The following is a 10,532-nucleotide window of genomic DNA, read 5'->3' on the forward strand; positions in this document are numbered from 1 at the left end:
GGCAAATAGGTGCTTAGCTCTAATAAGGGATTAAAAGATGTTTCATGAAGCTGCGCGTTGGCTCCTTGAAGCAGGGGGCCGTTCCTGGGGTCGCCCTGCTGTCCGCCCGACCGGTGTGAGGGGTTAGGCTGGTGAGGCTGAGCTGTTGAGGAATGGAAGGGACGGGGAGCAGCAGCGGCACTTCCTCCTCGGTCGTCGCAGACTGGAGTTTGGTGTTTTGGACTCTCTGCTCTGTGATCCTGCCGGTGCTGATCACCTTGTGGTGCAGCTTCCAGCGGTCCCGGCGGCAGCTGTTAATACAAGACATCTTTCGCAAGAGCAAGCATGACTGGCACTACACAGACCTCTTCGGCCAGCCCTCCTACTGCTGCGTGTGCGCTCAGCACATCCTTCAGGGTGCTTTCTGCAACTGCTGCGGGCTGCGTGTCAGCGAAGGATGCCTCAAGAAGGCTGACCAGCTTTTTCTCTGCAAGGAAATTATGATGAGGGGCAATGGTGGAGCCCACAGCTCTATGCCACACCACTGGATCAGAGGCAATGTCCCACTCTGCAGCTGCTGTGTGATCTGCAGACAACAGTGCGGCACACAGCCCAAGCTCTGCGACTACAGGTACTGCAAGGGAATTTGAGAAAGTACGATGCTATATCAGTATTGTATTTTTTCACAGGGTTGTTGGAGCACATTACCCCGAAGGAGATCCTGCAGTAGTCAAATATGAAACTCTGTTAAAAAAACAACTTCAAAGAACCTGAAATTAAAATGGATGGTTGTGGGTAATTTGAGTCATAGATTAAGAGTATGGTATTGCATCTCATGGCCGCTTGTTCTCTTAATTGCATTACTCCAGCATGATGTGCTAGCTACTGTATAATTACATATAAAAGGTTCTCTATGTCCAAGAGAATTTATATTTTAGGGGATGACCTTAAGAAGGTTCTAACACACTTGTCATTTGTACAGTGGATAGCCTGAGCAATTTGAGTGGCAGAGCTCACAATTCAGAGCACCAAAATGTATATGCATCTCTGCAAAATTGGCATCTGCTTAGTGTAACTAGAACAACCAATCATCCTATAGCTGTTTTAAGTCCATTTTTAAGGATACTCGAAAAAAGCTAATGGGAAGTTTTAAAAGCTACCATAATATAATCTATTGTTAAAGTTTGTGGCGAGTGTGTTAAAAAATTTCAAGGAACCATTGAATGGGCTTGCACTGTCATCAGTAGGGCTGCTTGCAAAGTTGCCAGCATGACACATAGTGGCATGTTATGCCAAAATATAGTGCTAGTCGTTCAGGTCCAGGGTGCGGTGTCAGTGTTACTTCAGCCTTCTCAAAGGATGTCATCTTCCCAGCACATATTCTGCCAGCTTTTGCTTTGCTTCTGTGTGATACTGTCAAATTGCTTGGTAAGTAAGAATTACAGTGTAAATGAGCATACTTTCAGAAATAAAATCTTAAGAGAGAGTGTGCATAGGAGAGGAGGGAAGGAGAGGATTTTGGAGCCAAAGGGGGAAGGAAGAAGAGGAAAAGAAGAAAGTCACAGTACAGGGCAAGTATCATTGCTACTCTAGTTGTGCGCTGGATTATTCAGGAGGACTCCAAAAATAGCTTTCACAGCTGCTTAAACCAAGGCTTTGGATGTAGCAAACGAGGATTAACATTCTGCAGAGGCTGGCAGTGGATGTTGCAGTATTTCCTCTTGTTCTGGTCCGTTTTCCAGGACAGCTTTTAGAATAGGTCAAAAAGCTGAACAGTTTTGCATAACAAAATCCCATCAGCCTTGTACAGTACTGTGTAACCTTTTAGGTTTCAGACTTAAAGGGGTGTTATAAATCTTAAGAAATTTATTAATGTTATTAGTAACACTTTATTAGATTGAACTCTAGTGTTTTATCTGTGCTCTTTAAGGATGGATAGGAGTTAAGTTTCTCATACAAGCTTTCAGTGTAACTGTTTATATTGCAGACAAGGCAAGACAATATTTATAGCACCTGTTTTTGGAATTAAAAAGAATAGAATTAATTTAAAACTGTTGGGTTTTTTTTCCACAGAATTCAAATACTTTTCTAGACTTGCAAGCACATGACCCAGTTATGTAATTTTCTGTAGCCAATACATGCATGTAAATTTCCAGGGAATGCATGGTTTTCTCTGCAACATGCTTAAACTATTACTTACAATGGTGCATGTAAACATAAGTACTTTTCAGAAAGTTAGTCTATCTAATATAAATGAGCAAAAGCGATGTGCCTGTTATTTGAGGATTTTTTTCATGTTTTTTGGTCTTTTTTCCAGATGTGTGTGGTGTCAGTACACTGTACATGATGAATGCATGATGGATTGTTTAAAGACTGAGGAGTGTACATTAGGAGAATTCAGAGACTTAATTATTCCACCATACTATTTGTCTACAATCAACCAGATGCGTAAAGACAAAAGAACCAATTATGAAAAGGTAATTGTCTACAACTTCTTGGTTTTATAACATATTTAAAAGAAAAACAAACAAACAAACAAAAAAACCACACCACACATTAAAACTTGAACTCAGTACATTGTCAAGTTAATAACTATCAGGTAAATGTTTCAATATATATGAAGTACTTGTAGTGTTAATTCAGAGGTGTTTGTCTTTTTATTAATTTTGTAGTTGAAGCAGACAGCATGAGCAGACATTTGGATCTTGTTATTCTAAAACGACACTGAGATTTGGGTACCTTACTTCCTTGAATGTTTTGTGATTTTTCTACTACTGTGTTCATAACATTGTAGTATTTGTTGTCCTAGGCACAGTAGAACAGAAATCTTCAATCTTGGTGTGTCAGAAGTATTTCTTTCTATTTGGAGTACTTCAGACTAATTGGTAACTTCCTCATTTCAGCACTGACAGGGGACAGGTTTTGGAGCAAGGCTTTAAACATTTTCAGACGTGCAGTATTTGTGTGACTGACTTACTGTTACCTTTTTGCAGGTAGTACCTTACTGCAGAAAACACTGGATGCCAGTAATCATACTGGCTAATACTCGTAGTGGAAACAACATGGGTGAAACCTTACTAGGAGAATTTAAAATTCTGCTAAGGTATTTACAGTGAAAAGCCACTATAATGAAATAAAAGTTTAAACTAAAATAAACATCACTTTGCTTACACAATGTCAGTAGCATCTTGTGGAAGATCAGTAAAGAAAACAAATTCATGCAGTTTTTTCTTTTAGAAAGAATAGCTTTATAGAGCGAGACCAAAAGTGCAGAGGCTCCTCCCATCCCCAAGTTTGTTACGGTTCTAATACTGGTCCAGTGTTCTATTTATAGTAATTCATGCAGTAATTCTGTTAATAGTAAGTATCTGGCTCTTGAAACAGTGTACAATTTTTAGAAAATGAAATATTTAGATCTTAATTTGAAACCTGTATTTGTTTAAATTCTCACTTCACTTGTGAAAACGTCCGTGTTCACAGTTGCTGCTTTGTGTTGTCGCTTTCCCCTTAAAATCCACTGGGATGGCACAGGATGTTGACGTAAGGCAGTTGTTCCTTGGATTTCCTGGCTGCACCTTAATACTCTTCCTTTAAAGTTCAAAACCTAGCCTTAGTGATTTCTATTAGGCTGTATTCTATGTGTTTATTTTAAATGCTTCCCAGTAAGGCTTTAAAGAGTAAACTTCTTCGTATGCTGAGTATTTAAAAGTAACTTTTATCCGAAGTCTTTCATCTTCACAGAATTCATCATAATGCGTCTAGATACAGACTTTTCTTAGGACTCTGTCAGCTTGGTTTATCAATGGCATTTATTCCTTGTGAAGCAGCTGGAGCTCTGTTGTGAATTTGGGAAACCAAATCCTGCTCATAAAAGTCAAGACAGCTCATTTGCTAATGTCGTATTGTAAATACCGTTTTGCATTAGAAAGAAGTTGTTTGTCTGTGAGGCAAATCCTGAGTTCGTTCTGTGAACTTACAGAACTCCTTATTTGCCTTTCTTCTAGGTTTTTGATCTAAGCAAAATTGCACCTGCTAAAGCACTCCAACTTTGTACCTTGCTGCCTTGCAACGCTGTCAGGGTTCTTGTCTGTGGTGGGGATGGCACAGTAGGCTGGGTCCTGGATGCAATTGATGAAATGAAGATAAAGGTATTGTTTTTTAAATTAAAAGATGTCTCATGGTGAAATGAGTTTGGGAGCTGCTAAAGTGCTACACCTAATCTCTTACCTGCATTTATTGTTTTCATCTTCCTGAATAAGCCTACAGAGAAATATTTGTGGAATTGCTTATTCATATTGGGGAGCTGGGGGTAAATGCATCTTGTTATGAGTCCCTGTAGTTCAGGAAAAATATGAAAGCTTTAGATTTTAAATGATATTTAAAGTCATTCTTTTCTGTAGAACAAGAAAAGAACAAGCTGCAGAATATTTTATGCATTGTTCGTTCTTCTTTGTCTAAACAGATTGATTTTGTTGTAAATGGCATCACTAATAATGGCTAATGTGCTCTGACTGCTTATTTCTCCCAGCATGCTCAATCTTTTATAATAACCTCATAATTTTTCTGGCTGTACTGGTTATATTGCCAGGGCATGAATGAGTGCAGTAATTTGCTTCTGCTCCTTATCACATATTCTAACGAATCTATCAGTCTGCAGCCTCACCTATTAACAGCAAGTAGAGAAGGAAAAAATAAGCTGTGTGTTTACTGTTGATTTGAAATGGAAGATACTCCGATTTACAGGATACTACTAAGAACTCCTGAGAAAATTAAGGATGAAGAATAATTACTAGGGCTTTAGTGCTTTACCTAATAAACTTTTTCTCTTGTGATAAAAGGAAGAAAGTTACTCTTGTTACTCTTCTTATATCAGTATCTTCCCCCCCCCCAGTGGTTTTCTTGTTAATACATGAAATGTTGTAGTTGAAGGCCATTATTACAACTTCATGCATAGTCAAACTGAGCTTCTTTGAGAATTTTTATGTACTGATTAAGTAGAAATGCAACAAAGCATAACTATAAAGGTTAATGAATATGAGTATATGGTTACTTGGTCTTGGACACTTGATATATTGTCCCTCAGAGCCAATATAGTTGATGAAATCTGGGTTCTTTTTTGTTTCCAAGTATTCAAATTGAGTCATTGGAGTTATATAAATACTGTTGAGATTATCAGCAAAACCTTCTTATTATCAGCAGTAGGTTATTTGCTTCCTTCATTTATCTTGACTCTCAAATATAGATTACCTGGCTGATATCTCTTCTTGAAAAAATAGTAACCATAATGCCAGTTACTGCAAGTACTTTTCACAGCTGAATTTCAAAGGCCGTAGTACATCTGAAATAACTGTTCAGCCTTCTGTGGTAAAGACAGCAAAGACCTTTGCTAAGGTGGCCATTTTGAATGTCTGCTTCTGTCAGTTACTCTGTGATCTGCAGAGGTGATTAACATCTGCTCCATCTGTTGATGACAGTTGGATCTGCGTATGTGGCACCTCTGAAACTTAGGTACTGCCCTTCCTTCTTTGAGTATGTGAATTTCTGTGCGAGGATGAATACTCTAGTATTAAGTGCACCTGTTGTTTTAGACCTAACCTTACTTCAGTCTTGTAAGAGCATTTTGGTGTCTTGTTACGGTTCAGAGCCTTGTGTGTTACATCTCTCTGAGTGTTCATATCACTTCCCAGAGGTATGTGCAGTAATATTGTTAGTTCACTTACCCATGGCTGCAGCAAGTCAGCAGCATATAATCAGGAAATCAGATGAGACATTCAGGCTTCCACGTCTCGATCCAAAGCATCATTCTTTTCAAGGAATACCATGTTCACTATTAATAATGCATTGTTTCCATATTGTGCTTGTATTTTCTCTTCTCACAATGGTTTAACATTTCCTTCCTTTGCATTATCCCTATGATAAGTACTTGAATGTGCTATCTGCTGTACTACTGCTGCCAGCTCTATTGCTCTGCACTATGTAACAAGCTGCTATGAAGATTAATGATATTTATCCAACCTGAACATTTGGGGATAAAAGGGAGAAAATAAGTGCTAAAGAAGGAGCTAATATGCAGTGTTTCTGTATCCTAGGGGCAAGAACGTTATATTCCACAAGTTGCAATTTTACCTCTGGGAACAGGTAATGACCTGTCTAATACACTGGGCTGGGGTGCAGGTTATGCTGGAGAAGTCCCTGTAGAACAAATTTTACAAAATGTCATGGAGGCAGACGGAATCAAACTAGACAGGTAAGTAACAGATAAAGAAGAGATAAATTCTATAGAACCAACTACTACTGTAGCCCTACAGTTGCAGCAGTATGTGTAAAGAAACACAAGTATTGCTGGAGGGAACTGCAAAATAACTGAGGTCCAAAATTAGTCTTTATTTAGTTGTTCTACAAGGCTTAACTCTTTCGTAATTTAAGTGAATTTAAATCTTTTGACTTGATCCCAGTATAGATACAGGATTCCTAACTTCCTATTAGTTTTGATACTAAGTGAGAACAGTCTGCCTGTCATGAGTATAAGTAATGGCTGTTGTTTTTCAGATGGAAGGTACAAGTAACAAACAAAGGATACTACAACTTAAGGAAACCAAAGGTATGGTTTGCAAGTATAAATATGGATTCTGTGGAATACTGTATGTTTATACTTACTTTTCTGGTTGCCTGCTTCCCATTAAACACTCTGACTTTTAAATCCTAATAATGATATTTAATAAGACCATAACTAGAAGTCCTGTCTTACAGGTATTCACAATGAACAACTACTTTTCTATAGGACCTGATGCTCTCATGGCTTTAAATTTTCACGCTCATCGTGAGAAGACCCCCTCTCTGTTTTCCAGCAGAATTATTAATAAGGTGTGTTTGGTAAAGTGACCTTTTCTCCTTGTAGTGTTGACTTGACTTAAGGCTATTTTTTGCTTTACATTGCTTTACTCCCCTACTTCCTTTCATGCCGTTTTAAGAGTTTGAACTCATTTTTCTTGGGGAGGGGATTCCATGGGTAAAACATGTTTCCAGCCTACTCGCAAGTGTTCTTGCTTGCTTGCTTACAGAATATGCTGTTTGTTCAATTTTTGTTTAGAATGTCTCATTTGGTTTGAAACTTAATGGCTTAAGGACTTTGCCTATTTCCTTTTAAAGTGGAAGCAAGTTTCTTATGCTAGTTGTAGCTTATCTCATGAAGAAAGCTTAGTTGAAGGATGTGCAAATATGTTACATATGAATTGTAGATAAGGATTGCAGAACAGTAACTATACATGAATATTTCAAATAGTCTTCATATGTATTGTTGTCTTCTAACAGTGTTTTCTATTCTCCCTGGGTTTTTTAATAGGCTGTTTATTTTTTTTATGGAACCAAAGACTGCTTAGTACAAGAATGTAAAGATCTTAACAAAAAAGTTGAGGTAAGTTTTTTAACTTGCTTATTCTCTGGACAAGTAAAAACTTACCTTGTGAAAGAAAAGGGGAGAAGTTTTGCAGTTTACATCTGTATGATATTTGTAGGATGGCTCTGGACTTGGAGTGTTTTGCTATCTGCAACTTACTTCATGGAATTCATGTCTTTGAGCTTACTGAAAATTCCCGAATTTTTTTCTGGCCTTGACTCAGTTCTATAAGTTCAAGTACTGATATTCAGATAAAATTTGCCTTTGCACCAGAGACTTATATGAGTGAGAGTACCTTTTTCTTTTCTCTATTAACAGAAATTTATTACATCTTAAGATATCTTGTGAAATCAGAAGTCATTTTTTTAAAGTATGAAAAGAAAACATGTTCTGTTTGTACGGGGCCAGTTTTTCTTCAAGTGGAAGCCTATTAAATGCATAAAGAGAATAACTAGCTTGTATTGAAGTACTGAATTTGATCCACAGTAGTTAACTTCTGTTTGTCTTTTAAAGCTAGAGTTGGATGGTGAGAGAATCGAGTTGCCCAATTTGGAAGGCATCATTGTCCTGAATATTGGATATTGGGGAGGTGGCTGTAGGCTCTGGGAAGGAATGGGTGATGAACCTTATCCCTTGGCGAGGTACCCAGTGCATCTTTTTCTTTTTTTTCCTTTTAACAGTTCTTGTAGTGTAAGCAATTCCTCCAGTAAACTGTGCTTATGTAGCCAGCCTTGTCTGAAAGTCAGAAGGATTCCTTGTGATAGTAGGCTATCTCAGATTTTTTATTTTCCTCATATTAGAGACTTGGACTAAGTCCACACATCAAGTTTTGTTTTTTAAGACCTTTTCAAAATGTCTGGCATGATTAAGCAATGGTGTTGAAGAGGCTATTGAAAATAAAGGTAGCCTTCAAAAAGTAGAAGATACGTCCATTTCAGAATATGAAAGAACATGTCTTAATAGAGGTTAAAATATAAAGTAAAAACAAAGCAAGCCCAAAATTTGATTCCCATGCTTGAGTAAGTTGGCTGGAGCAATACTAAAGAGGAGAATAGGTGGGTACTTTAGTTATTCCCTCTTGTGACTTCCTTCTTCAGAAGCCAAGTGTATAAATATACTTCATAGTTCTGTTGCAAAGCTTATGATCCTGGATTTCTAAAAAATATTTGGGCAAGGTCCTCTACCAAAATCTAAAAAATTAAGCTATTAAAAGATTTTCCTGTAGATTAATAACTGAGTGAAAAGACAGAAAATTGTACAAATTTATGGAAGATAAATCCATCGTGGGCCTTAAACATGCACAATGAGTCTTGGAAAGTCATATATACATAACTTCCAGAAGTTAGCTAGGGTGTACCAGTGGGTGTATTGTTCCATACTTGCATTTTTGTATGGCTTCCTTTGCTGTTCAGTGTGATTTGTTGTCCAGCACAAATAGGTAGTTTAAACATATTTGTAGAATAACATTTGTCTCCTCTATAGGAATAGCCATAAAAGGACTTTGTAGTATTTGGACAGGTATTCTAGAGCTCCTGAGCGTCACTAAAAGGAGTCTCCTTTCTTAATTTGTAGACATGATGATGGACTTCTGGAAGTTGTTGGTGTTCACGGTTCTTTCCACTGTGCACAGATTCAGGTGAAACTAGCAAATCCTGTTCGCCTAGGGCAGGCACATACAGTGAGGGTAAGTGTGTTTATGAACCTGTTTCCCCAAATTTTTTCTAATACACACTATAGAATCTCAAGCACTCAACTCTCTGATCTGAAGTTGCAGTTTGCAGTTAAGCCAGGTGTTTCTTTTGCTCAGTAAAAATTAATTCTATCATAATTCACAGCCCTCTGTTGCTGTGGTTGGTGGCCTATGAGTGCAACTAATTATATACTAAGTTTCTCCCTGGCCAGGCTGAAAAGATGCAGCATCAGTATACTGTAGTTGTAAAAGATATCTTTAAAGCTACTTTGAACTGCTATGATTGCGTGCTCTTAAATTTTTCTATTTAATACTAGCTGATCTTGAAGAGTTCAAAGATGCCGATGCAGGTGGATGGAGAGCCATGGGCTCAGGGGCCCTGCACCGTTACCATAACTCACAAGACACATGCACTGATGTTATATCACTCGGGTGAACAAACGGATGACGAAGCTTCCAGCATGTCTGAGCAAGACCACGTGAGAGAACAGACGGATGAAGATGTATAGATTTTGTGGAATTTCACATAATACAATGATGAACTTCAGCTCATTAAAAACACTGCGAATGCCTAATCTAGATTAAGGTTTATGCCGTAAGGTTTATACTTGTGAGTGAACTGGAGCTGAGGAAAAAGCCATGCTTTCACATTCATGGAAACTTTCACAGCTGAATTACCACAACTATTTTGCCTTTTAGATCAGTGGTGATGCCCAGCCTTTCTAGCTGGAGGAGTTAGTTACTCTAATGGCAGGAAACAGAGAAATACTGCTGTGGAATCAGATCTTCTGCACATACAAAGGGTAGTATGCAAAAGTTTTTATACCCTTGGAAAGGGGAACAGCTGGGAGTTTGGCCTGCTTCCACCTGCCCTTTTCCCCAGAACAGTTCCAGAACAGAAAACCAGACCAAGTAGGATGTGGGCTGATTTTCTGAAAAGAACCTGCTCCTGGCTGCCATCTCTTCTTGGGAGCAGGACAAATACTTCTCAGCGCACCTGCTTGTGCAGTGCATATCTAATGGGCAGAGTATCTGGGAGCTCTTGGGAAGGTGGTTAGCAAGAGAGATGCTTTTGGACCAAAGGCTTCTGGAAATGTTCTGTTAGCGAATGACGTTTTTCAGTGGCTTTGTAAGGCATAGATAGAGTACTCCTGAGGTCCCAAGCACCCAAGATACAACTTCAAAATAATTGTACCATGACTTGCACTGAATGATCCTGTGACTGACTCTGCTTCAGTTCAGTGAGAGAGTAATTCTAGTGTTTGTAAATAACAACATGCTAGTTCTTGAGGAGGCTTTTTGGAGGAAAACTTGGACAAAGCTGTCTATTTTAGCTGTTTACAGGAGAGTTTTAAAGAAATAATGATGCTTGGCAAATGTGGTTTTCTTAAAGGCTTGTTAAAGATCTGGCTTCATAATTACCTGAAAATGATAGCAAGTCAGTCTGTTAACTGTTTAAGTGTGGAG

The 10,532-nt window shown here is 38.3% G+C and overlaps 1 protein-coding gene across 1 annotated transcript; it reads left to right on the plus strand.

Moving 5' to 3' along the window:
• The first annotated feature begins 152 nt into the window (after nucleotides 1–152).
• Nucleotides 153–9,574, plus strand: DGKE (diacylglycerol kinase, epsilon 64kDa). Its single transcript, XM_009584471.1, has 12 exons — nucleotides 153–610; nucleotides 2,297–2,456; nucleotides 2,973–3,091; nucleotide 3,656; nucleotides 3,984–4,127; nucleotides 6,069–6,226; nucleotides 6,529–6,580; nucleotides 6,730–6,843; nucleotides 7,322–7,393; nucleotides 7,889–8,016; nucleotides 8,948–9,059; nucleotides 9,383–9,574. Exons 1-12 carry the CDS (start codon nucleotides 153–155, stop codon nucleotides 9,572–9,574), a joined length of 1,710 nt encoding a protein of 569 aa, XP_009582766.1.
• Nucleotides 9,575–10,532: the final 958 nt, after the last annotated feature.

Source organism: Fulmarus glacialis, unplaced genomic scaffold (genome assembly GCF_000690835.1).
Source record: "Fulmarus glacialis isolate BGI_N327 unplaced genomic scaffold, ASM69083v1 scaffold3069, whole genome shotgun sequence".
In the NCBI taxonomy this organism is placed as follows: Eukaryota; Metazoa; Chordata; class Aves; order Procellariiformes; family Procellariidae; genus Fulmarus; species Fulmarus glacialis.